Consider the following 27,701-nt stretch of genomic DNA (forward strand, 5'->3'; position numbering starts at 1 on the left):
TTATCGCTTTTCTTCTAATTTTTATTTTCTTTCCTGTCTCTGTCTCTCACAAAAGAAGTTGATTATAAGCAGTGAATCTGACTATACAATGTAGTCAGTGCATATCTTTTTACCCCTTATTTTTAATAATTATGGCAGTCATATTATTACTTTCAGGCAAAGCAGATAAAGCATAAAATATGTTTTTTAAATTGACTATGTTCTTTGAAAGCTGAGATACTGCAACAGAAGTTTGGTGTTTGGGATAGTTCTTTATTTCCCCAACACTTTCACAATTTGCATATGTGTTTGCTGGTTTTTCAGAGTAATCCCAGTCTCTGATATCAGATGGAAAATGTCACTGACTTATGAAAATAAGGTATAAATGGTAGTCTGCAATTTTATTTAACCACCAGGTATATCCAGGTATGTTCCCTGTCCAGTATGTAGACAGAGGTCCTAGTCATTCATTTACTGTATGGAGATACCACTTTAATACTCATTGAGATACTGTATTAGGAAAAGAAAAAGCAGTTCGTTTGGTGTGCTCCCAGCGTGCTTGTATCTCTGCCTCTTTTACTGAGACTTTGACTTACACATCTAAAATTCAGAATTCCACCACTTAGTAATGGTCCTTGAATGGAATTGCAGTGGACTTTGTTATCCAGATAAATATATTTCAATTGAGGGATTTTCTTTTTCTAATATTATAATTGATGCTGGGAGAAAAGCCAAAAAATCTGCCCAGCCTTAACCGGCCCAGTCTTTTGGGAAGTTCCTTGCTGACTTTTGCAGAGCAGGCAGTCTGATTTACTCTTAGCACAGGCATGCATGCACACAGTGAAGGAGAGATGCAGGCAGACTTACAAGACTGCCAATCTGGTTCTTCCTAACTGGACTGGAGAAAATGGTGCGGAAGTCAACAGAGGCAGTGACTGTCTCACCTCACCCACCTTCCCATAGGCCAAAGGAAATGCCGCACCTGGCTTCCTAGCACAACTGTTCTGCTCCACGTGAGACATCCAGCTGAGCATTTGACCATGCTTCGCAGAAGAGGAGAAGCAGACTCCTTGCCTGGAAGTGGTGAGAGTGTTATAGGAAAGGGCACGAGCTAGAAGAGTTTGGTGTATTTTGGAAACGGTGTTGCCCACTGAACAGCACTAGTTGCTTCTGTATTAATGCCCTGAGTTCCTTAAAAGGATACTCGAATAGTGGTACGAGCATTAGCGTTCTGGTAGTTAAAACAATGCTAATGGTTGCAGATATCTACTGTACAGCCCAGTCATCTAGACCAGGGACTTTGCTCTTGGGCCCTTCAATTTAGATTAGTGCGTTATCAAGTAGTTTCAATACCTCTAATTTAATATGTTTTGTGTAATGGCTAAACTTAAAAGTTAATTTTAGCTATTGTTAGGAAAGGAATGACAATACAGATTGTTCTATATTTGTTCTTAAAATGGAATTCATGTTGGGAAATAATATGTGCGTTGTCGCATTTCCAAATGATTAAACATATGCTTCTGGATTCCATAATGAACACATTTCCATACAAAGTATCTCATTTACGTTGTTTTTTTTAAAACATTTAACTAGTAGTTGGGAACACAGCTATTAATCTCTTTTAAAGAGAAAACTTTTGAACTAAAATTCAGTCTGACTAGAAGCAGTATACTTTTAGATCCACCCATGGATATTTTCCTATGGATTGTGTATCAGTTGTTTTAACCTGTCTACTTTTCTTTCTTCATTATTCATTCACACATTTATCACCACTTAGCTGATCAGCACAAGGTTTTATACTTGGACCTTCAGACATTGCAGCATTGTAATGCCCGCAGAGACTGTGCGGGCCATCGTAATCTGCCCATCTGCTCCCTAGAATTTCTAATTAATTTAAAGTTTTCTGCCCATAGCTTCAAAGTCCGTAAAGCCCTGGGCCCAGAATAACTAAAGACTGCCTAAACTGAATGGAGAAAGATGGTGGTTGACAGCTATGCTCTTCTAGTGCAGTAATACTCTGTAACAGCATATCTGTGCAGCATATTGAATTTTGCCAGAATCTGGTCCAAGATTAAAATTAATATCCCTCCCAAAAGAGTGTCATTAATCTTGTCACCTCTCAGTTCATATGGAATGCACATTTTTTTCTTGAGCTGTCTTCTCCAACATAAATGTGTATGTTTTGTATCAGCAGATTAACACTGAATTCTGTTGAAAAGCTTTTAGTTACTTTAAACCAAGGAGTATTGCAATGTTTCTGCATGCTTTAAAGGAAACTCTTCCAGGAGGTAAACCCCATAAAGAACCAAGCTGTATGGCATCAAAGTATTAAGCTATTAAAAAACTGCTGGGTCATTGTTTACCTCAGGGACGAGGAAATTGTTTTATTTTTCCACATGATCTGATGACATTATAACCTCAAGAGAGACAAAGAAACATGCTTTTTGACATCTTTCTAGGTACCTGTTTTGCTAGTACATTGAATTTGGCTTGGAGACCAAAAATTCCTCCCACAAGGAATTAATCTGGAAGCCTGTTGTTGTCACCATAGCATTGCTTTCCATTGCGCAGGTGTGTGAGGCAAGGCTACCCCTTTAATCTCTGCTACTTAACCTAGTCTGAAGCGCTTTAAATTATATAGCTAGAGAAGCCAGATAGCAGTGTGGGCTCCTGACAGGCCAGGGAAAACACACGATTTGGCTTTGCACTAACAGCTCTAGTCCTTGATGCAAAACAGTAAGAATCTGGTCATAATCTCTGAAGCCTACCTAGTGCATTTGCTTGTAAAATTAATTGGAATAAACTGGAAATGGTGCACGTAAGCATGCTCACTTGGCTTTTTGTGATAACTGAAACTTGGGATGGCAGCCTGAACGTGGACTACCTGGGGATGCGTTCGGAGAGTGGGGTGAAGGAATTGGACACAGTCCATCAGGAGTCGGTTTGAGCGCCGAGAGCAAGGAGGTTTACACATGCTGAGAACGGGTGCGCTCTGCCTTTGAGGCCAAGTCCACGTTAATCGAAAGAGCGTGCTTCACTGAACATCATACCTCCTGAGGGGGGCCCTCGCCACGGATTCTCTACCTCTCACGGAAATTAATATTTTTAAAGTATGGTGTGACAGGGAGGCAGGGCCTGAATTCTTGTGAGGGGCTGTCCCCAACTGTGTATAGAAGCTGCTTTTCCCAGCTGCCAGCAGTGCACCGGTCAGGCAGCCTCAGCCTTCACAGTGCAACAGTGCCATTCCCCGGCTGCTTGACACAGCAGGATTTGGTCCCTCTCAACCTGCTGGCAACAAGACTAGTTTCAACCTGTTCCTATTTTTTTCATAAAGTATCTCCTACAATGTCTGCTCCCAGGTTAGCTTTAGCCTACTTGGCTGGAAACCGTTTTTATTTTGTACCTCCTCGTGAACTGATGCAGAACCATGGGTGACGCACTGAAAGCTGCGGACGCCCATGAAGTTGCATCTTCTTCCTTGCTAAAGGCACTAACGGTACAGCATAGCAATGCCATGGCATTAGTTGTTGTTAAAAAACAACTAATCCCCAGGTAATGGGAATGCTGGGTGCTGTTGAATGCTGGATATAAGCTGTTTATTGCTTAGAAAATGCTCCATCGGATTTCTTCTCAGATGATGTCTGCTACACCCTCTGTAGAAAAAAAATGTGCACGGTTTACTCTGTCTGTATCAGACCTGATGTATTCTTGAATTGTACCTCGTAAGAAAGTGCCTTGCAAAACATTAAAAACTTTAGTATGGATTTACATGATTAAAGATGATTCATCATAAAATGATGTATTGTTCATTCTGGCATCCACTTGAGGCTGTCTGGGCTTTGCCAAAAGAGACTGCTTTTGGAGATCTAGATCTCCTGGTCTCACTAGCTTGCCTGTTCACAGTTCTTTTGACTAGCTGTACCTGGCAGGATTGATTTCATAAATGGATACATCTTTTAAACCTTCTTCCCAGAACTGAGTTGTAGGATATATCCCAACATCTTGGAGACTTTCAAAATTACAGAAAGGTTGATGCTCTTGAGCAGTGTTTGAGGCTAGTCTGCTTAGGTTGAAGTCTACATTACCTCCAGGGATAGGAGCCTGGCATGATGAATTGACTGACCTAGTAGCTGAAAAATAAAGAGCATTTCAGAGAAGTGGACTCAGAAAAATTTGCAAAGATTTAGTCTTACCTTTGGAAAGATTTGGGACATCCTAGCAGACAGAAACTAAGATATTGTTCTCCTTGACCCTTCTCTCTTTTCCGCACCTCTTCTTCATCTATTCATTCTTCTTCTATCTTAACGAAAAAAAATTTCCCAAAATATGTATTATTTTTAATTTCTATTGAAACAAGACATTGCACAGCAAATACCATCTCCCAGGAAGCAAGTAAGAGAACAAGGAACGTATTACAGATTTTAATCATGATGAATGCTTTCCAGTCATGCCTCAGGCAAATTCTGCAATGAAAGGTGGTAAGAATCTAGAGACAGTAAGTCTATTAACATTTCAGATGAGTTTTGAAAATCTGTTAGGTACATTATTCCAAAAATCCTGTCTCACTGTGTGATAAGTTTCTTCTCAGTGGCACTTGTTGCTACTTGCTGCAGTATCAGGTCCTAAATGTCAAAAGCTCAGTGGGGAGCTACAGGATTAGGTAGGTCTGTGCCTGTGACTCAGTGTTTGCAGCACCAGGCTTCTATGTTAACAGTCTGTGTAATGTAATAAGGAAATAAATGTTGTGTTATCTGATCTTGCTTAAAAAGGAATAATTGCATAATTCAGCAGTTCGTGGTGCTTTTGAAAAGTGTACAAGGTGTTAACATTACTCTAGGAACATAAGCTTATGTTTGTAATATGTACACACGTTCATTAGTTCGTATAGACTTGTGTGGCATCAGAGCTTGGCCATCAGAGCTTGGGATTCTTTGTGTGAACCAACAGTCCCAGGAACATGTCTGAGCTCCCCAGTTGAGATACATGTCCCCGCCCCATCCTGTGCTTGTATCAAGATGAGACTCAGAACATCACCATCCCTTCTTCACTCTGTGCCTCAGCTTTCTGTAAAGCACACAGCCCAAAAGGGTGCTGTGCTGCACCCTCCCCCAGGCTGAAGCCACTAGATACACCAGAATACAAACTTTCATTCAATTTAGATAGTAGCTCTGTGACTCAAAGCTACCAGTCTGGTCCTTTTTACAGCTCCAGGATTAGGTTACCATTTCTTTCTCATGGCCAAGAGAGACATTCCAAACGTAAGTTATTCTTTTACCTAAGCTCAGGAGGGTGAGGTGTTGGAAATATTAATAGAGCTCTCATTATCTTCTAACAAAGATTTGTCATGTCAGTACTAATTTATACAGTTCAGCAGCAAAAACTCCTAATAATTCTGTGGACAAAAAGGAATTATGTACTAACATGTACTTTAATTTAATAGCATTAACTCTAGGAAAAGCAATTTTTTGAAATTTTACCCTTAAGCTGTAGTCTCTGTTGTCCACTGTTGCATATTCTGTTTTAAAGAAATGTACTGTTTTGTAGTTTTAAAATACATTTAACTCTCACGAACATGGTGTTTGGACATCTGCCAATTCCATTTTGGAATTTTAACTGATAAAGAGGGTAGCCAACAAGTAGGTGCATATTTGTTATAAATCCAGAGGTAGGCTTTGTCATCTTAGATAAGATGAGATAGGTATTGTTTGTATGTCATCTTCTAGCACTAGAGAGACATGAATAGAAGAAAAAAAACTTTTTCCGTCACAGACTTAGTTTTTAAAAGGTTATTTTAAACCTAATTTTTCAGTTTGTTTTCAATACAACACTGATTTTAATATGGATTAATTAAATCGGAAGCCTTAAATTGTGTAATCATGAGTTCAGTTTTTAAAATTACATCAGAAAATTTATTTATTGCATTTTTCAAGTGTCTTTTAAACATGTAAGCAAAAAACACAAAAAGCAGATTAGAATCTCACTGCAGTAAGAAATGTGGATTCTTCTGTTTCTTCTTAAAAAACTTTGCATTCTGACATAAATAGTTTGGGTTTGAATTTCAAATAAGCATAGATGAATGTTTGACTTTTGACTTTCAAAAAAGCATATACCAATGTTTATGCATCAGTCTTCACAGTAATCTGAAGTGTTTAAACTTTAGAAGGATGGATCTTGTGGGTATTTAAATATTCTTTGCCTGCAGTTAAATGATAAAGTTCAATAAGTACAGTTTGCATATGGCTTGAAAAGTTTTTTTTCTAGGTTCACTCATACATAACTCATATCACTGGCATTTAGTGAATTGCAGCTTGCAGTAGAAATGAGGAATGTTACCTCTTTAACTATAAAATAACCGTGTCACATATGCAGTAAGCATGAAACACACAGTGGACTAATGGGACCTGTTATTGATGATGCTGAAAGCTAAATAACCATTAGTATTAAATCTTATGAATAGACTCTTGTCTTTCATCTTACTTCTTCAACCAGATAAAAGACACAGAGGCTATTTAGATGTCATAAGAATAGTTTGTTGAAATCCCTCCGGACTTACAAAAAAAAAAATCTCTCTTCATGTTGCTTAGTGTTTTGTTGTGTTCAAAGAAATGCCAGTACGCTAGTGCTGAAAGAAGAATAGAACAGAAATCCAGCATTATGTGTGGTTTTAGGCTTGTTAAAGATGCTGTTGAGTTGAAATAATGTGCATCCTTTTTCTGCAGAAATCTCTTAATCAGATTTAAAAAATATATAGAAAAGTCACTAACATTGAAAATTGGCAAGAAGCCTTGTAGGACAATATTGTAATAGAGCACTTTGAATGTTCGTATTTTTCTAGTTTTGTTTCTTAAACTATCATGAATGTTTTTAAATGGCTGTATCAAATTAGAAATATCTGACTAAAAACTTTTTTATGAAGATAACTTTATTTAAAGCCTCTATTCACCGAAGCGTAAAGGTTTTTAAAGATTTAACTAGCAACCTTCTCAGTTCTAATAATAAAATACACTGAAGGTGGTTGTAAATTGTACTCGTCTTTCATACAGAATATTTAGAAGCAGAACATATAATACTGTTACCAGTTGATGTGAAAGAATTATTCAGCTCTGAGATTCAGCTCTGAGATCTTGTGTGATAGCTTTGGGAACAGTAATGAAATTGCAAGTATCTCTTGTGAAATTCTAGTTAAAATAAATATTTCCAGATTTGTGGTGAATAGATATTAATAATCATACAATGCATAATAATTAATCATAGAGTTTTTTGTTTTATAGGGAGCAGAACTGGAAAGCTCTGGTGTTAATACCATGTTGCTGGTACATTTCTTTGGAAAAGAAGGAAAGGAAAAACTTCGCTATACTGAGTTTTTCAGGTATTTTTCTCAGCTAGGCAAGCCTAACAACAACCAGTCCTGTTCCTACCCCCTCTACTTTGCACCAACACTGGCATTGATCTGACCTCACACTGAGCTGATTTAGAAAGTTAAGCAGGTAATCAAGCAGGAGATTATTCATGATTTTGCATGTTTAAATTTCTAGTTTAGCTCCTAGTCTGCTGTCTGCAGGAGGAGTTGAGCACCATGATAACTCCAAAGCAGCAATGGGCCTGGAAGCCATGAGGGTTGAGACCACCATTCTTGGCAGCTGTGCGATAGCATACCTTTAGACAATACGATTCATGAGTATTTTTCTTTTTCTTGATTAAATCACAAAAAAAGTGACTGCTAATCAATTAAAAAAACTCTTCTGACCTGAGACAGCCCCCTCCCCATTACAACTGTCATGGGAGGCTACAGGCAACTTCTCTGCTTGTTTCAAATTCCGGCTTCTGTTGAAACTTTACCTGTGCGTTTTCCTTTACCCTTTGAACTGCTTTTGCAACGGGACTATGAGATACTTCGTGGCACTTACGTCAGAACTGAGAATTAAGTCATGGCAAACACCACATCAGACTGAAACTGCAGCAGAATACCAAGTGGCCATTACTCCTGGAAACGTAGCATTGTATACTCGTGTATTTCACTGTAAGCTTTGCAAAATCAGAAGTTAATAGAAAGTTCTGAGACTGGTGTAGGGAATCATTCAGTTTATACATCATATACATGTCAGAAAGATGGTGTAATCCTTGTCTACATCAGAGTAGGAAGTTCTGCTGTGATTGCTTTCGACTTGAAAACCCAACCAGGTATCAGCTGTTAGTATTTTAATTGGATGAGATTCTTTCTTCCAATGTTTATTTCAATCAGTAATGATGACCACCATCTACACAGCGTCACAACTTAACTGGTTAAAACTCTCTGTTACTTGGGAGATCAATTTCTTCTGTTAGTATGAACTCCAGACACATCTTGCTATGTGAACTTGGGCCCAGAATCCAAATGCACAATCTTTCTTTGAGACAAATGGAAGTTAAGTGCCTAAATACCTGTGTGAATCTTGACACACGTCTTGTAGCACAACATCAAGAGAAGATTATCTACATCAGTATTACCTCAGTATTGCCTTTTCTACAAAAATAATCAGTCATTTACAGACCGCAAAAATATAATAATATGTTTTACTTCAATTTATGTTCAGAAGCAGGGGAATCTGTGTCAGCCCTCTTAAAAATGAATGTTCTTGCAATTAGTAGAGGTTTGGGGAAATCCAGAGTAGAAAAGGAAGAGTGGCAATTTTTCTAACTCTAAAAAGTGTTCAGCTCCACTGGCTCTGGCACACATCAGTCTTCAATAAACAAAATTTCTCTTTTGAAGACCTCGACTCAATAGGAATCTAAGTGAGTAAAATAAGTTTAAGATGTCTCCAGCCCCCTTTTCTGTAAATACCATAGATCCTCTCAATGAAACAAAAGGCAGAGAGCATCAGTAAAGGGTTGTGTTTGCATATACAGTGTAAACTGAAAAGCCTCAGGTTTTAGATAAAATCCTACATTGACCCAAAGAGGCATGACATTGATGAAACTATGTACCTAGTACATTCAGAACGTGTAGGTTGAAGACCTTTGCCTACCACACAGATAGAGGCTTGTAATCAAAATCAAACTCCCACATCTTGCTCTTAAAATTTGTGGGATAAGTGTAAGGTTTAATGCAGGTAATTTTTCAACAGTGGCAGTTATGTTTCGTAGAGCTGGAATGTTTATCACTGTGTAGACACTCTATCTCAGTTGCAACATGACAGTGAAGTTTGTTTAACACGCAGAAAGGTGAATAAAAGGATCGCTGTCTTTTTAACCTGTGTGAAGGTATCACCTTTCACATGATTTTATTTGCAAGTAAATCAAGCACATCATTTCTGGGTTCCTATTGTTCAGAGAAAATGTGATTTCTATCTGATGGCCTCTCATAACATTTTACCTTACGCGGGAAGCTATTGTTGGCTGTTTGATCAAAGTGCCACGCTGTTTTTACAAGAGATGACTGATGAGCTGTACAGACATAGATCATTGTCGAAAGCAGAAAATAATGATGGCAAATGCTTTTATCATTTTCCAAGTTCTTGCCTAGAAAGCTTTTCCATTGATCAGTGTAGTACCTAGTAGAAAGTAGGGGTGATTAGGTTTGATTAGGACACACTAAAACTTGTCACATTAGTTAAATACACAGATATTGCTGTGCTGTAGAGTCCTTGAAACTAAAAAAAAAAAAAGAGCAGGAATGCTTTCTTTGTGAAATTTCACTGTGCTTACATGGGCATTTAGAAAGCTGAGACTAGTGTTCTCACCTCATTACTTACATATGTTTTCCTCATGCTTCCTCCTTTTCAGTTTGGCTGACGTTAAAAAAATCCTTTTGTAAGTGTGCAATCATCTGTGTCTACATGTACACCAGTGATGTCCGACCCTTTTAGCCCACAGTCGAAACATTTAAAACATGTTGGACAGCCACAGTCAATGTATCAGGGCAATTAATTTGCCTTGTTCTCCTTTCTTTGCATTCTGCACACAGAAAATGGAAACCGTCTACATCTCTTCAGGCAATGTGGAGCTGATGTAAACCAGCTCTTGTGCCTCCCTTCCTACTGCCCCAAACACAGGAGGGACACTGATTATAGGGAGGGAAAATGGTTAAGCATGCTGTGCTCCATTTGTTTCCACCTGGTGCATGGTTCTTTGGAAATCATAGGTAGGCGATACACACAAGGACTGTTTTTCTCAGTCTGTTTTTCACTGGACATAAGGAATGAGACCATGAAACAGAATATCAGATCGCTTTTCAACCTTTCTTGGGCTGCTGGGAGGATGAAAGTAATGAAGTAACCTTTTCATAGGTATTTCATTACACCAGTCAAGCTCTCTTCTCACTGTCCTCCAGAACATAGTCGAAACGGCAACCAAAGCTGCTCCTTTTCATTCTCTCCTGAGCAGCGATGGTGGGACTCCCGCTTCGTTCTGCAGGGACTGCGTAGAAGTAGTGGAAGCAATCCAGGAAGCCCACCATCCTATGTCTTTCCCATAGTAACAAGGTGGTTTCAGAGATCTTAAGGTAGGACTCAAGGCACGCATGTTCAGCTCGAGACTGCTACATGATTTCTTGCCAGTTGTATTGTCCTTAACATAAGGACAACATGATAATTATTAATAATAATTCACAACTTCAAAAGCGACAGCCTGTTTCCCTGGCAGAACTTAGGAAATTTAAATCTAAATTATTTATGTACATCACTAGTAAAGGTGGTGCCTTCTGGTCAAATGCAGCTGGAATCGTTATTTTCCTGTATCAGTTTAAAAAAACATAAAACAGTATGCAGCAAACCTAAAATCATGTAACAAAGAAGGGTAAATTTAATACAAGAAGCTGTAACCAGGTGAGACTTTCTTCTCAGAAGACCTGAACAAATTTGTGTTTCAGATGACCACCACTCAGTTTTACACCTCAACAATAATGTCATCTTCTAATACCAGGGCCCATGTTATAGAATGTCAGATTTCAAACATGAAGTGAGAAGTTCTTTGGGATTCCAGGCTTTTTTTTCTTATGCATAGCAGTTTCCCCTGGTTTTTGAGACATAAATAATTTTTGGTCTTTTCCTTCCAAAAAATATTTCACTTGTGCTTTAATTTCTAGCTATATTGTATGTACTATTTTTTATTCTGAGTAGAAAACTACTTAGTTTTCTAGGTATAGCAAATATTTCTTCTTGACAGCCACTGTTTTTTTTCCCTGAAAAAGTCCCTTACTGATCTTGTTTAAGTATGTCTAATCCCAAATAAAAGAGGAGACAGCACTTCACTCCCTAAACAGTTTACGACTGCTATTATTTTTTTCTGTAATCTGTCCCCAAGCAAGCTTAAATCTCTCGCAATCTGCTTGAAAGAAGAAAAAAGAAAAAGTGCAGAGAGTATGGAAAGAATATTCAAAAAACTTTCTGATTGTTATATTTCTTTTCTGGGACAGCTTATAAAAAAAGTACTTCCCACTATGGTTAAACAATGGGCATCTTTTAATCATACAAGCAAAATTAACATTTCAAATCCAGTTTATGGCATTTTCTTATCTGATTTGTTGCTTCCAAATTTCTCATCAGTTAATAGAATTTTGCAATGGAAATATTCTTTAATCATGGTTTCTTTTTTATTTTCTGCTTTAGCTTGAAGGCCACAAATTGTATAACCATACATAAAACATGCCTTTTCCCTACCTGTCCTGTTTCTGTCCTGCAGTATTTTGAATTCCTTGGTACATTTCATTTGAAACCTTTCATTTAAGAAACCAGAATGATCCAGGCTGAACCACACTGCTAGTGCTGACATTTGTCTGGTGCTGTTCTGTGTTTGTGCCAATGCATGGATGCAGGATCTCTTTCAGGTAGCATCATCAGCCAGTAGTGCTTGTGCTGTGATGATAGCTTGTACGTTTTCAGTGATTTTCATCTAGGGATTTGGAAGTGCTTTGCAGAAATAGAGTATGATTGCCTCCTTATTTGTCTCTTGTATCTATGTGTATGTATATATATATAGACCCCTAATACAGGTAGAGATTACATCTCGTGCAAGCAGGATCAAACAGTGAGGAAGTGGAGGTGGGAACAAAGTCTGGCTTCGTGATTGTATATTCCTGTCATAACTGAATCTGAATATTTCCCAAATACTTAGTAATGATGTTGAGAAGAATCTCTGTTTATTCCTTTCCTATATACTTAGCAAAGGAATGGCTTGATTAGTTTCTACAGAATGCTTATAAATGAAAGTGAGTAGTTTTGTTATGTTTGGTTTGGAAACATTGAGGACAGTAAATCAAAGGGGGTTTTGCCTGCAATTCTGAAAATGGTGAGATTGATTAACTGTCTTACCACTTGCAAAACTGAATTTACAAGCATAGATCTAAATGTTCTCTAAAGGTTAATGGTCAAGCCTTCACTAGATTTTCTGTATTTTTGTTTTGAAAGTCAGATTTGCAGAAAGGCAACCTTGCAGCTGGTTTGCAACAGTCCTCTGGTGCAGAGAGGGTTATCAAGTCTTCAAAAGGACTTCAGTGTCCAAAGAGGAGCTGAAGCAGAGTACAAATGCCGGGGTGGTATATCCACCACTATCTTTGTTGTTAAGTTTCCTTCCTATAAATCAGTGCATCAAGAACTAGTCAGTTCTGTGTTAGCGTATTAAAGCTCTACACAGACTTTCAGGTCAAGAGGTATAGGAAGGAAAACTTTCCCTAACCTTTCCTTTTGTGTTTCATTCTACTGCTTTGTGTTCCTAGCACTTCATTGCAACATCTCAGGTTGGAGGGGAAATAGCTGCATTCCTGAGGTCTCCCCACTTTTATTACATTTTCACTTCTATTAAAGCTGAGTTGCCAAAAAGTCTTGAGAGACTCCCTCTTTCTATAGATCTGTAAAGCACATGAAGGATAAATGAGGGATAAATCCTGATAAGGTTTCTGGATGCTGTTGTAACACGATAACGAATTTGGCCATTAGCCCTCAACGTGGGTGTTTTAGAGAGTGTGGATAAAACAGGCTATCTTAAAGAAAGTACTGTCTGTTCCCAGCCTTTTCCCCATCTTATAAATTTATGATTTACCTTTCGTTTCTGTTACTTGGAAACTTAGGGCTTATTCTCAAGCTACTATAGCATAAGAGTATTCCCCGTGTAATTATTTTTGAATTGTAAAGCACATCTACAATCAGAATCCTGTTCCCATAGTTGAATTATGTCTCCCTGCAAAGTCCCCGGCCAAGCTCCCACTGACTTTGGGAGAGCAGGAATTTCATTCCTATGCTTGTTTTTCCTAATATCTGGAGAAATTTTTAAGGAATTTCCAGCTGAAACTCATCACACCGTGATCCAGAAGATACAAAAGCAAGTATCCCTAGTGGTATCTTGGCATTTAAGTATCAAGTTTTACTTCCTAACCAGAAAGTTATTTTTAATAACTTTTAATAACTTTCACTTAAAAAAAAAACCTCATTAGGATTTTTAACTCTCACATCTGGGAATAAGAGTGACCTAGAATGCTGATGCGATGATTCATAGTATTTTAATTTTTGTAATATGGAAGACTATCGCATATAAATTTTAAATTGCACATTTCAGCTGCTGCTCCAAGTAGCATTTGGTACAGTAGGAAATCTTCCCACTCTGGCTTGCCAGGAGCTAGCCTACAAGTTGAGATGAAATAGCCGTTAGGTTTTTTGTACCTAAATAAGTAATTCCCGCTCCCCTCCCTAATCTGTGCAGTGCAGCAAGATGCACAGCTCTTGTGCCACAGGAGGGATGCAGTATCATTGCCCCAGAGCAACTGGAGAGGGCAAGAACCTAGGCCTGAGAAAAGGCAGTGGAAAACCCACAGTGGGGCTGGGGAAATACAACGCTTCATTTGCTGTCCGACTAGAAGAGGATGTGGAAGCAAGAACACATCACAAATGCCACAGCCAAACCCTTCACTTTCCTCTTTGGCTTTGCTGCACCTTTCAGCTGGCTGATATGTGTGGCTAGGTGGGCCACCCGCTCCTTCCTCAGCATGTAGAAATGCTTCGTCTTTCAGCTGTCCTGCCTTTATTGGGTATGGCTAGAGGACAGGTCACTGCGGGTTTTCTGCTTAAGGAAATGCAATATTTAGAAAAGATGGAAGAATATGTAGTTTGTCATCACCTGTGGCTACTGACCAGTACAGCAAATGACTGAGCATTAGCTCCCCAAGATAAATAACTCATGCTTTCAATAACAGACCTTAAGTCTGTTGCAAAATGTGTCCACCTTTCATAGATTAAAAGCCAAGAAAATAAAACACATGGTGTCTCATTTCCCTGCATCCACATTTTAGGCATATTTCTAAAAATGACCTCATTTTCAGCAGCTTTTCCTCCCCCAGACCAGATGTTACAAGGGTTGGAAACGACAGCCAAAGATGCAGTTACTGTTCGGCATGGTCTGTGCTGTGACTTCCAGCCAAGGACAAGCCACACATCCCAGATACCACCTACTGCTTGCCATTGATGGACACCCAAAATGCAGCCAAGGGGTCCTAGTCCATGCCTGGTCTACATGCCTGGTCCATGCCATCCTCTCCCCCCACAGCTCGACCTCCTTTCCCAGGATTTGGGGAGGCTCTTGCAGGCGGTGCGGCAGGACTGCTTCTGCCAGCCCGTGCTGGCCGGTTTCCCCGGCACATGCTGACTGCTGGGCTGTCCAGAGGCAGCAGTCACCTCACGAGTTACACGGACAGGAGCTGCATCTGAAAACTGAAGAGTGGTTTGCAAGCTGTGCAAGTAAGCTCTCGCTGGTCTGTAACACAAGGGGCCTCCCCTTGACACTGGTGGCACAAACAGGTCCTTTGGTGTTTCATCCCCTTGTGAGGGGGAGAATTGGGGGACTTTAAAGTGAGCCAGGTCTTAAGGTGGACTGTGGAGGAAGACACCTCAGTGTTTGACTATGCTGTGGAAGCCTTGTAACCCCCTTTACTAGACCAGAAAAATGCCCATACAAAATACGAGAGCATATCATACTCCTCAGTATTACCCTAATAAAACTCTAGCCTGAAACTTAAAATCACTTCCACTGTTAGGCTTTCATTTACCTGCTTGTCCTGAGCCATGAAGCATTTGTTAGCTCTTTATTTGCAAGTGCAGCTCTAATTATTAGAGGAAAAAATACAAGAAAGAGCTTATGCTGCAACAGCAGTCTTCAGCTAACCCCTCATAGACTTCACAGAGCTTTGAGCTACTAATTGTCCAAGTGATCTCATTAAAGAACTAAAGATAGCTGTGCAGACTAAAATGCCGTAATTTCAGGGGAAAGAATTCAAACCCAGTGAGGCCATGCAAACACTGATGAGCAAATGAGCCTCTACTGATATTTGCTACATAGACCCTTAGCTGTCCTCTTCTCCAACTAACTGCTTTGTCCCAATAATCATAGAATCATAGAATACCAGGTTGGAAGGGACCTCAAGGATCATCTGGTCCAACCTTTCATGGCAAAAGCACGGTCTAGACAAGATGGCCCAGCACCCTGTCCAGCTGAATCTTAAAAGTGTCCAGTGTTGGGGAATCCACCACTTCCTTGGGGAGATTATTCCAATGGCTGATGGTTCTCATTGTGAAAAAATTTCCTCTTGTGTGCAATCAGAATCTCCCTAGGAGTAACTTGTACCCATTACCCCTCATCTGTTCCATGTGACTCCTTGTCAAAAGGGAGTCTCCATCTTCGTTGTAGCCACCCTTTAAATACTGGAACATGGTGAGAAGGACTCCCCTAAGCCTTCTTTTCTCAAGGCTGAACAAACCCAGTTCTCTCAGCCTTTTCTCCTATGGCAGCCTTCCCAGGCCTTTGATCATCTTTGTGGCCTCTCTCTGGACCCTCTCCAGCCTGTCCACATCTTTTTTGTGTAGCGGGGACCAAAACTGAACACAGTATTCCAAATGTGGCCTGACAAGCGCTGGGTAGAGTGAGATGACAACTTATTTATCTCTGCTGGTGATGCCCTTTTTGATGCAACCCAGCATCATGTTGGCTTTCTTGCCACAGCAGCAAGCTGTTCACTCATATTGAACTTGTTGTCCATCAGGACCCCCAGGTCCCTTTCCACAGAGCTGCTCCCCACCTAGGTAGATCCCAGCCTGTGCTGCACTCTGGATTATGTTTTCTCAGGTGCAAGACTTTACACTTGTCCTTGTTGAACTTCACAAGGTTCTTGTTAGCCCGCTCTTCCAGCCTATCCAGGTCTTCCTGCAGAGTGGCTCTCCCTTCTGAAGGGTCCACTTCCCCACTCAGTTTGGTCTTATCAGCAAACTTCATCAGAGTACACTAGATCCCATCATCCAGATCACTTATGAAGACATTAAACAGCGTTGGGCCCAATATCAATCCCTGGGGGACCCCACTTGTGACAGGTTGCCAGTTTGAAAAGCAGCTATTTACCACCAACCCCTGGGCGCGGCCCGTCAGCCAGCTCCCCACCCACCGCACGGACCACTCGCCTAGACTGTAACACATCAGTTTCTCTGGGAGGAGGCTGTGGGAAGCCGTATTGAAAGCTTTGGAGAAACCCAGGTAGGCAATGTCCGCTGCTCGTCCCACATCAACCGAGCAGGTTACTTTGTCGTAGAAGGCGATCAGGTTTGTCAAGCACGATTGGCCCTTGGTGAATCCGCGCTGGCTTTTCCCAACCACGTGCTTCATTTGACCTGTGATAGCCCCAGGGGCATTTGTTCCGTAACTTTCCCAGGGACTGAAGTAATGATGGGCCTATAATTTCCTGGATCTTCCTTTAAGCCCTTCTTGTAGATGGGGGTGACATTAGCCTTCTTCCAGTCTTCTGGGATGTCCCCCGATCTCAAAGATTATGGAGAGCGGCCTCGCAACGAGGTCAGCCGGCTCTCTTAACACCCTCGGGTGGATAACGTCAGGGCCCATCGATTTGTAAGGGTCAGGCTCCTGTAATGGTTCACGTACCAACTCTTCCTTCACTGACGGCGGGTCTGTGTTTGCATCAACCTGGATTTTTGTTCCCAAGGCCTGGGGCCCAACAGTGCTGGTAAAGGCAGAGGTGAAGAAAGTGTTGAGGACCTCTGCCTTTTCAGCATTGTGGGTGACTAATTCACCTCTCCTGTTTCACAGCGGGCCAATGTTTTCCTTCTGCTTCTGCCTGTTTTTTATGTACCTGAAAAACTTTTTCTTGTAGTTTTTGACATCTCTGGTCAGCCTTTTAATTGTTTCCTGCAATTCGGCCATCTGACACAACAGATCATCAACCTGTGCACACCTTTTGCAGGTACTTACCTTTTCTCCAGGAGAAGGGTCTGGGCAGTCCTTGCAACCTATTGTCTGTACTGAAGTCTCCTTCCTTACCAGTTCCATCTGGGTGGAAGCATCAGATGTCTCAGGGGCTTTCTCTGTTGTGATAATGGCCACATAGACAAAACTGGGGAAACTCAAAGCTTACAGTTCTAGCTCTGTACGTGCGGGTTGTTACTTGCTTCTTGTGCTACTTTTTTTTTTTTCCTAAAAAAATGGGTGTCTCCTAAAAAACTTGCTGTTCACCTCTCCCCTTTTCAGATAGCTCTCTTCATACCTTTCTGAACACCTGCAACATCATTCTCTGTGCTCTTCCGAACTCTGTACGTGTCAATTGTAATCCTCCCTAATCCATCCTCTAGTGAGTGCAGAACTGATTTGCCAAACCCCTCTTTGCAGTTATAATCTTTGAGGCTTTTAGTCATCTTTTCCTGCAGTGATGATTTCAAGTTTCCTCTTTTCTTTCACCTTTGTGATTATTAGGGCCTCATCTTTCTAGGCACTTTCCAACCTTGTCATTCCTCTCTTATTAATATGAAATTTCATAAATCATGTGTCAGGCCTTTAGTTACCATGTCCTTTCTCATTCATTCATTATAATACTGCCTTACCAATCATTTTATCTCATTATTTGCACATTTTTAAACATTAGTAAAAACTATATGCCAAGTGTATCTGTAAATTATCTTAGCAGCAGCAATCTATGAATGCAGACTTAGAGAGCACCCTACTGGTGTCATTATTGAAATGCAGCCGTGGAAACATCTGCACACACAGGTAAAATTAAACCAGTGACATTTTAAACAATGATGTCGATAGTATCTGTGATTAAGGGTTAGTGTCTACTGCATTTAGTAGCTAAAGTAGTAGTAGTGATACAGTGATGCAAGTATCAACTGTTGGATAATATCTGTTTACACTTAGATTCATGGAAAATCTGCAAACAGAAGTCCAAGAAATGGAATTCATAAACTTTTCAAAGGGTTTGAATGTCATGAGAAAAGAAGACTTTGCAGAATGGTTACTGTACTTCACCGATGAGGAAAACAATGAAATTTACTGGCAGAATGTGAAAGACAGAATTGAGGCAGGAGAGGTTGGTACATAAAGCATGCTTTGCTTTACTTCTTTATTTGTATGTACAGGTTTTCATTTGAATATAAGCATCTAATAATGTAACTAGTTTCCAAGTGAATTATTCCAGCTTTTGAATTTTATGCAAATAAGAACAATGATAATTTGCCAGCTGAGAAATACAAATACTGACGATGAGTAAGCAATCACACCTAAACACTAGATCCCACCAGATTTACTGAAATAGATTTACTGGGGTTGGAATGTGTTACTCATTATATATCATCTGAATTCTGTGGTACTCTAGAATATCAGTTTGGAAGAATTCAAGACTTTTTGCAAGTTTACAAACAACCTGGAAGACTTTTCTATTGCCATGCAGATGTTTACTGTAGCCAATCGTCCTGTTAAACGGGGTAAGTACTGCACAGCTTTTGTATGGGTTTTTTTTTAAAGAAAAAATGTATTTTTGTTACAGAATTAATGTAAATAAGTTATCCCAAAGTAGCACTATGAAGTCCAAAAACAGTATACTGCTCTTTATTCTGAATTAATCCTATTTCATGAAAAAATAATAATATAAAGTTCCCAAAATATTTTGATTTGTAAGTTCCAATGTGCTATCATATGCTGAACTGCTCACAGCAGACTGAACCGTAGAATCATAGAATGGTTTGGGTTGGAAGGGACCTTTAAAGATCATCTAGTCCAACTTTCACTAGTTGCTCAAAGCCCGATCCAACCTGACCTTGAACACTTCCAATGATGTGACATCCACAGCTTCTCTGGGCAACCTGTTCCAGTGTCTCACCACCCTCATGGTAAAAAGTTTCTTCCTTGTGTCCAGTCTAAATCTACTCTCTTTCAGTTTGAAACCATTTCGCTTTGTCCTGTCACTACAGGCCTTGGCAAAAAGTCTCTCTCCGTCTTTCTTATAAGCCCCCTTTAAGTACTGAAAGGCTGCAATAAGGTCTGCCCGGAGCCTTCTCTTCTCCAGGCTGAACAACCCCAACTCTCTCAGCCTGTCTTCATAGGAGAGGTGTTCCATCCCCCTGATCATTTCCATGGCCCTCCTCTGGACCCGCTCCAACAGGTCCATGTCTTTCCTGTGCTGAGGGCGCCAGAGCTGGACGCAGTACTCCAGGTGGGGTCTCACCAGAGCAGACTAGAGGGGCAGAATCACCTCCCTTGACCTGCTGGCGACCCTTGTTTTTGTGCAGGCCAGGATACTGTTGGTCTTCTGGGCTGCAAGTGCACATTGCTGGCTCATAGCCAATTTTTCATCCAGCAGTACGCCCAAGTTCTTCTCCATAGGGCTACTCTCAGTCCAATCTAAATTCTAGATTAGGAAGTATTTATTGAAACAATACGTGCTTCAGTAGATGTTCATGGTAACAAAGCTTTTTCCTCATAGTGAAACTAGTTTTCTGAGCAAACTAAGCAATAGAAATCTCTTCTTTTGCAGAGTCTGTAGCATCTTGCTGTGTTTTGCTTGTGCCTCCATACTGCCTTCTCCATGTGCTTACGTAGCGTTACGCAATCATGGCTATGAAAAACAAGCAATGTAGTAAAGTGGTTTTTAAAATAAAGATTTGGAGGAGGGAAGTTGCTTCTTTTCCATGTAGTAGAAATAGGAGCAATGCAACAGAAGTTTCATGGACATACAAATGCTTTTTGTTATAATCCTGAGGTTGTTACTTGCTTGTTATGCTTGAAAGACAGCTCTCGTAAGTTATTTGAAAATAATAAAAAGTTTCTAAGGAAATTTGATGAGACATTAACATTCATTGAAATAAATATTTGATGGGCTCATGTGAAAAAGGTGAGAGAGGTGTGAGAAGATAGGAGGAGAATTCAGTATTCTTGAGAGAGAAATGTGAAGATTGTTTGAACCAAGGAAGGCCAAAACTGGGGGGGTTTACAACTTGTGACTTTCATCACTAGTTAATCCAGCTTTCAGGAAGAGTTTCTTTTCCACAGCCTCTCCGGGCGGCTGCTCTAGTGCTTAACCACTCGCATCATCAAGACTTTTCTGTGTCAAACCCTTGCTGTAACTTACAACGGTTGTGTCTTACCTCCATGCACCTTTGAGAAAAATATGGCGCTCTCTTCTCTATAACCCCTTTTAGGTGGTTGAAGGCTGCAGCGAGATCCTCCCTTACTTCTGTTGTCCCCAGCTCCCTCAGCTTCTCTTCTTCCATCATGTGCTCCAGTTCCCAGCTGGGTTCGTGGCCCTCCTCTGTCTGGTTTGACAACATCTTTCTTCTGTGGGGAGAGACAGATTTTATTTGCACAAGGTGTACAAAGAGTGGAGAGGAAAGAGGATGAATTGATGGTGAAATAATAGTCATAAGTGAGATACGAGAGTTTAGCTCACTTCTCTATTAAGTATCCCATTTTTAAGTGCCAAAGGATGATGAGGCCAACAGTTGGTGTTGACTCTGGTAATATTTCCATGTAAAAACTCATTCCTAACCAACAGGCAGTTGTGACTGTGTTCATGCACTGAACCATACTGTGATCGAAAACCGTCAGCTCCTGAGGTAACTCACTGGTCTTACATGTATACATGTCTAATCCTTTCCTGAATCTCACTAAGTTCTTTGTCTTGCTGTTTGCATGTCTGTACATGTGTGTAATCACACACATGAATATTTATCTAAAAATAAGACAGTCCTTTAGTCCTTCCCTTTATTTTAGACTTTTTTTTCTTCTAAGTTAGCAGCTCATCTTTTGTCTCTGATAAGGTGGCCCTTCTTAGTTCGAAGATTATTATGCTCCACGATTTTAGAAGATCTTTCTCCTTTTCTTCATGTTCTGTTCAAAAAAGTGCAGTGCCATCTCTGGATTTATATTGAGCTTCAAGAGCTGAAACAGTTAACATCTTTTTAAAGACAAAATTAAGACTCTACTATAAGCATCCCATATTTCATGTCCTTTTCAAATTGTGGTATATTGAAGGATTTTACAGAAGGATTTTCAACTTAATTATATTTAAACCAACTGTAGATTAATCAACTGCATTTATTGTTGAAAGAGGCAAAGATGAGAGCTAAGTCAGGAGTGCTCTTTCCTCTAGTAAGTGTCAGAACTAATCACATTTATAGCACTATTTATAAACAGCACTTGTTTATGAAAGCAAAACCACGTTATTACTATATTGATGACTTAGTTGGACAACTTGCTGTAACAATCTACAATACTGCTATACTTTAATAACCTCCAGTTCCTCTTTGAAATTCACACTTCCATGATGCCTTCAAAAATGCATCCAATTCATGTGTTGTGATTGTGCTTGCTGTAATAAACAATAATCATTTCACTCTTACTATCTGCTGTTTTACGGCAACTCCACACATTTCCTCATCTTCTTTGAGTCAAAACTCCAAATTCTTTACACCACAAGACCAAAAGTGGGGATAGTAGGTATTACTGTAATGCACATGGTACTGTAAGGAGAGAAGGCCAAAAAGCTGAAGAGGAAGGTAGATCTCCAGAGCGGTATGACAGCTTTTTCTGCCATAAATCCTCATAAACTCTTCCATCGTAATTTAAGAGAAGGCAGCCTACTTCTTTAAAAAGGAGAACTACAGGTATATGAAGCTATGTGCTGTAAACAGTGCGTTGAGTATTTGATGGTCTGTGTTTCTACAGAGTTGCTGAGGAGATTGTTGATTGAAGTGGCATATCGTAAAATACTGTTCTCTGAGAAGAGTTTTCTTGCAGAATGAATTGGCATGAAACTGGTTTGAGATAAAATGGTAGTATTTTTTATGAGACCGTAGTGAGGCAAACACTTATAATCCATATGCACAGGGATCAGCCAAAAATACGTAAGTTTTCAGCATGCAGCTATTTCTAGCAAAAATTATCACTCTTACTGTTGCTTGAGAAGTAGTACATTTCGAAAGTTTGTCATACAATTAATAAAGATCGTGTTATGAAAGATGAAGCAAGCTCAAGAACGCATGAACTGAGGTCTCCTAATAGTTTACTAGTTCACACAACCCAAATTCTCCAGTTAGGATACTCGTGAGACATTGTAAATTGTACAGAATCCTGCTATTTATGTGCTTTCCAATTTCTTTACAAGTTCACATTCACTTATGATGTAATATTATGTCTTTACTAGCTGAGTTCAAGAGAGCAGTGAAGGTGGCAACAGGACAGGAGCTCTCAGATAATGTTTTGGATACCATCTTCAAGATTTTTGATCTAGATGGAGATGACTGCCTGAGCCATGGCGAGTTTCTTGGAGTCCTGAGGAACCGAATTCATCGAGGTTTGAGGGTAACAAGCTGACATCATTGTTTCTAAATACCACAGATGATTGCTACAACTTTCTCATTAACGCTTGTAGAAACACAAGTAGAGATAGCGAATAGAAAGAAGTTATATTTTAAACTGAAGATTCCTTACTGCTTATGAATCTGGGAGGAGTGCTGCCACCAAGAACTTGTTACTATGCATGTGAACTATGGGAGCAGCAGCATTGCATTACATATTATATTTACACAGTCTGTGAATAAGAGTCTTTTTTGTGTAAATACTAAACATACTTTAACTTTATTAACAGGTACCGCAACAGCAAGGCATTCAAGGTTACTGGAAGTGTGTGAAAAGAGAAAGCATTAAAGGAGCCAAAGAAGTGTGGAAGCAAACTGGGAAAAGTCCTTTCTAAAACAGTCCATTGTTCTTTTGCTATAAATGTTGTTATTTAGGGGAGGTTGTCTGTCCTGTTTACATAATAGCTGAATCAAAAATCAAAAATAGCTGAATCAAAAATACTCTTTTTTTTACTATAGTTAAACTTTAATTAACCCAGTTTCTAATGCAATAATTTTATATCGTTCTAGTGCAATCAGTTTGGTTTACAGAACTGTTATCACTTTTGACCTCCATATGGAAGTACTCTTGTTCTAGGGAATAGTGGTGTTTACTCCTCGGTGGAATCTGACCCTGCACTGTAGCATACAGGATAGGCAGGATTTAATAGTGGCCACTGACAGGAGCGTCACAGCAATATCATCTCCTGTTGGAAGAGTGGACATCATCTCAGTTAGCCACCAACACAGCAGTTCTCTTTCCCTGGCAAGGATAGAGGTCCAAAAGGCGAAACCACTTGCACAATCCATGCAAATCAAGTTATCCTAAATCAAAAAGGAAAATTCACGTGGTTCATGCCCTCATTACTGTGAACTGCTCGTGTGCTAGTTCTGGTGGATGATTCCAACAGATCCTGTGTGGATGTCTGATTTGTCTACGTTCATGATGATAATATTAACTGGAAATACAAGCCTGTTGATACAGGCTTTAAAAGCTGTACATTGATCTATGAATGTGCATTGAGTCTCTCAGACCTCTTCAACAAATAGTATAAATGAGAAGCAAAAATCCTCATGCTATCATGAACAGCAGTAGCTACAATTTGAGTCATAGCTATCTTGCTTTAATTGTATTGCAGAAGGTAAATGTGTAACAAATTGTTGCTTTATCTTAGTAAAGGTTGTGACAGGGAATGCTGCAGTATCTCAGGAATTCAAGGTTATAATAAGCAAGTGTTGGGGGAAAAATAAGTCCAATGAAAAAGTAAATAAAAATGCTTATTATTCCAAAATGCAAATTTAGACGTAAGAGCTTAAAGAGTAAAACAAGGAACACATCAAAATTAACATTTAGCAATTATAGATGAACATTTTTAGCTACAACATAGTGTGCATCTGTGTATACACAGGTGTGCGTGTTGCATGTTTTTTCTTTCTTACAGCCTTAGGAGCTGATAGTCCCAGGTCCAGATCAGTCTTCCTGGTTGGCCACTATATATAGGAGATAGACTTATCTGTAAAGCTTTCAAGGTTCTTCCTCTTTCCCCCTACCAGTTGTCTTGACTTGTCTTGGCTGGGGTGAAAGCTTAACCTTTCAAGACACGTTTGTGATAACAGACTCAAAAGATGGACTGGGGAAATGTCTCAAGAAAACAACCAAGAAATCTCACCACTCTGTGGGGAGGTATCCATCCCTTTTAAGGATTACACTAGCTATGTAATTCTCAAAGTTGTATATAAGCTCAACAGGAGGTGTTCTGTTGTAATTTCTTTGGGGCTTTATGGGGGGAGCCTTGAGAAGGGGGGAACCTTCCATGATAGATACCAGAGCAGCCCTCACTCAAATGAGGGACAGAAGACACTGCATTAGGAAACCACAAAGATGCCACCTAAGGAGTACTGACATTACAGAGAATGTATTTGGTATGTCTGTAGCTGTCACGCAAGCTTGTGCTGAGGAGGTGTCCTCCCACCTGAGCCTTGGTGCAGTGGTCTCATGTAGGGAGATAGAGTGAGAAGCTAGCCAAGCAGCAGTGTGCCTCTCTTCCCTCCACGGCCTTCACTTGGAGCTTTAATTTAAATTGTGTTAAAGCGAAAACACTTGTATTCGTGTCATCTGTGGACATGCACCCAGAGTCACCCACCAGAACAAGAGCATGCCTATGTGGGTGTCCTGTGACCCGTCTAGAAGATCAGGCACCAGTGACCACCAAGGATCCCTTTAGTTCCCCAGGAAACCATCAGAATAAAATGCAATGCCGTAAACGCCTCAGCCTCCCCCCCTCAAACTGAACTCATGCACTGCTCTGGGCGCAACAGTAAGTTAGGTAGCTGGTGTACGTTGTGTGTTTGGAAGTTGCTTGCTGCTTCTGGTGATGGGAGCTACGAGAAAGAGATAGCTAACGGGAGCAAAGGTGAGGTAGTGGGACGGGCATCAAAGTACCGCGGCCAGCTTCACATCACCAAATAGTAAAGGACGCAATTGTGCAAGACACGTCTGGTTCACAAAAGTGTGTGTGTTCACCCAAAGCGTGCTTTGTTCCAGCCTGCCTTTAATGCAAGGATGCCTTTTACTTGTTGCTGTTAATATTTTGGCAAATCATTTTTACTTTGGAATGGAGATTATTATTTTAACATTTTATTCTGTGTAATGTTAATAGGTTTATTACGTTCTTTATTGTTTTTGTGGTTTCTTTTGTTTACCAGTGACTTGCTTCCTACAAGCTGTTTGGTTTTCTTTTGGAAAAATTAATTCATTTAGCTTTAGTGTATCTAGAAGTTTAATTCCTCATTGCTCATTTGTATCTGGGTTTGTGCAATCAGCAGTATCTGCTTTCGGCAGCAAGTTACTAAAAATGGGATTTCAAGTTTTATTTTTTAGAAAAAGCTCAAGTTCAGAGGCAAAAGAGAACAGATGCTTATTTTTAAATGAACTTTGTCTCTGTAGTAAAAAAAGAAATTAAATTATTGATTAGGAGTTAAAATACAGTTACAAAACATTTTTCAGAAGTTATTCTGAAAGTACAGCCAGGAAGGAACTCCTTTGAAGGCCAGGGAAGGCTTGTCCATTAGGCTTGAAGAATCAGACTCTGTTCAATTTTATAGTTTATTTTTGTTTGTCTTAACTAAAAGGCTTTACCAAACCATCTTAAAATAATTTCTCATGTTCTCTTCTCATGTTCTCATTTCTCATAATCTTAGGTTGAAAGAGCTGTTTACGTAAGTGCTTAGATTGACCTTGTCTTCTAAGGAATTCATCGTAGTTTTAGCATTAGATGTTTTAGTTCCTTTTTAGTAGCTGTATGGCATTTGCAACCTGTCAGTCAGTATTACTCAACACAATTTAGTTAAAAGTTTATGCCAGCTGCCAATCTATCAGTTAAACTTATCAATTATGACTTTTTTAATGTTAGGAACTCTTCCTCTGAATATATAGAAAAACTAAATAAAATTAATTTTTTAAAAATCTCCAACATTGTGTCTGAATGTTATGTGGAATGAAGGTGAATACATTGCACATTGCAGAAGTCTCAAAGATTGATTTAACTTATTTCAAAAGGATACACAAGGGTGAGTACAAGTCATTTACAGCATATAACTCACGGAATTTTAGTTGTATCCCCATAACAACACTTTTAACATTTCTTTCAGTTTGTTTAGTTTAAGATCATTGTTTAAGAACATTCATTCTTCATTTCTAAAAGAAGCAAAGGCAAAAATGCAGTGTGATATACTAGAACTAAGAGAAACTCATTGGTTGTTTCTAAAATTAATTTTTGTGTCTCGATTTATGCAAGCCTCTTTCTAAAAGCAAAACTCCCTCTGGAATCAAACCGAGTTGGTGGGTTTTAACAAAATATGCCACAATGAGGAGTATATATTCTGCATATAAGAACTGAAAAAAGTTTTATCTTGATGTTTTATGGCTGCGTCAGAAGCAAATCTCTGATTTACTCCATCTCCTCCAGTGTATTGTCTCCTTTCAGGGTTCAGGCAGGTTGCCACTGATGGTGCCTGGAAACAGGCCAGCGCCTGATCTGAATTCAGGTGTCATCAGGATGTGTTGGCTTGTCTGTTGAACCAGGTATTATTAAAAGGGTGAACAATATGTTCATTCCTAATTTCAAACTCTCAGTGGAGAATACGTAAGGTTTTTATAATTTTAGGAAGTTTACACTTTAGGAGTTTACACTTGAATTATCTAGAAAGCAGAGATGAGACAATAAGATAAACAAGCCAGGCCATGGATTGCGGTTTCATGGCACTTCACATGTCCAGCGCATACAACAAAAAAGGATCACTGCCCAGTAAAGGGCTAGAAACCCAGGTATTTAGAGGAAGTATTTTAAAATTCAGGCATATTGACCATACTTTGACTTAAGCATAGAAATGGATCAATAAATGTACATCGGTATTTAAAAATAGAGTTTTCTTCTCATGCAAGAGTTCTCATGGGAGAGTGCAAGCATGTCTCGTGCCTTCAGATTTAATCTTTCCTATAAAAGTCACAGCTGGTTCAGGAAACTATTCCAATGCAGAAAAAATCTTCAGTCCTTCTGAACAGAAAATGTGTGTCCAAATGATGATGTGGTCATTATTAGTGAGATCCAAGCTGACCGAGCAACAGCTCCTGTCACGCAGCTGGTCACAAGGGAAGCATGAAGATGGAAGTGGTGGATGCAGACACACACAGTTAGCCCCCAGCTGACCACAGAAACCCCTCCTCGAGAAACTGAAGATGTCGCCCAACAAGAAGTGGAAAGCCCTGTTCAGGACAGGAAACCCGAGAGGCGTCAGCATGCACAAAATTAGTTGGCAAACAAGTGCATGTCTCTTCACTCTCCTGCTCTTTGAAGGTTTCCTGCTGGCTTTGTTGATTAAACAATTCCTTGTCAGTTCAATAATATGAAAGTTATGCAACATATGTGGAGACAGATTTCCCATTAGGCTGGTATTGGCTTAGGTAATAACGTTTTCAGTTCATTAACCGGAGTGCCTGAGCGCAGACCTCTGCTCGCCACCCTCGGGGGCCACGCTGCTGCTCCTGCACGCCAGCCTCCGCAGGAAAGCTGCTTAACAGAGCACCCACCTGCG

General features: G+C 39.8%; 1 protein-coding gene across 1 annotated transcript in view; it reads left to right on the plus strand.

Moving 5' to 3' along the window:
* Positions 1-26,080, plus strand: part of MICU2 (mitochondrial calcium uptake 2) — a 154,084-nt gene extending 128,004 nt beyond the window's left edge. The window contains exons 8-12 of the mRNA XM_075139933.1: positions 7,251-7,348; positions 18,133-18,304; positions 18,590-18,698; positions 22,415-22,572; positions 22,859-26,080. Coding sequence (XP_074996034.1) covers positions 7,251-7,348; positions 18,133-18,304; positions 18,590-18,698; positions 22,415-22,572; positions 22,859-22,963 — 642 coding nt within the window. The 3' untranslated portion in view covers positions 22,964-26,080. The remainder of the gene's footprint in view (positions 1-7,250; positions 7,349-18,132; positions 18,305-18,589; positions 18,699-22,414; positions 22,573-22,858) is intronic.
* Positions 26,081-27,701: the final 1,621 nt, after the last annotated feature.

Source organism: Calonectris borealis, chromosome 1 (genome assembly GCF_964195595.1).
Source record: "Calonectris borealis chromosome 1, bCalBor7.hap1.2, whole genome shotgun sequence".
NCBI lineage: Eukaryota > Metazoa > Chordata > Aves > Procellariiformes > Procellariidae > Calonectris > Calonectris borealis.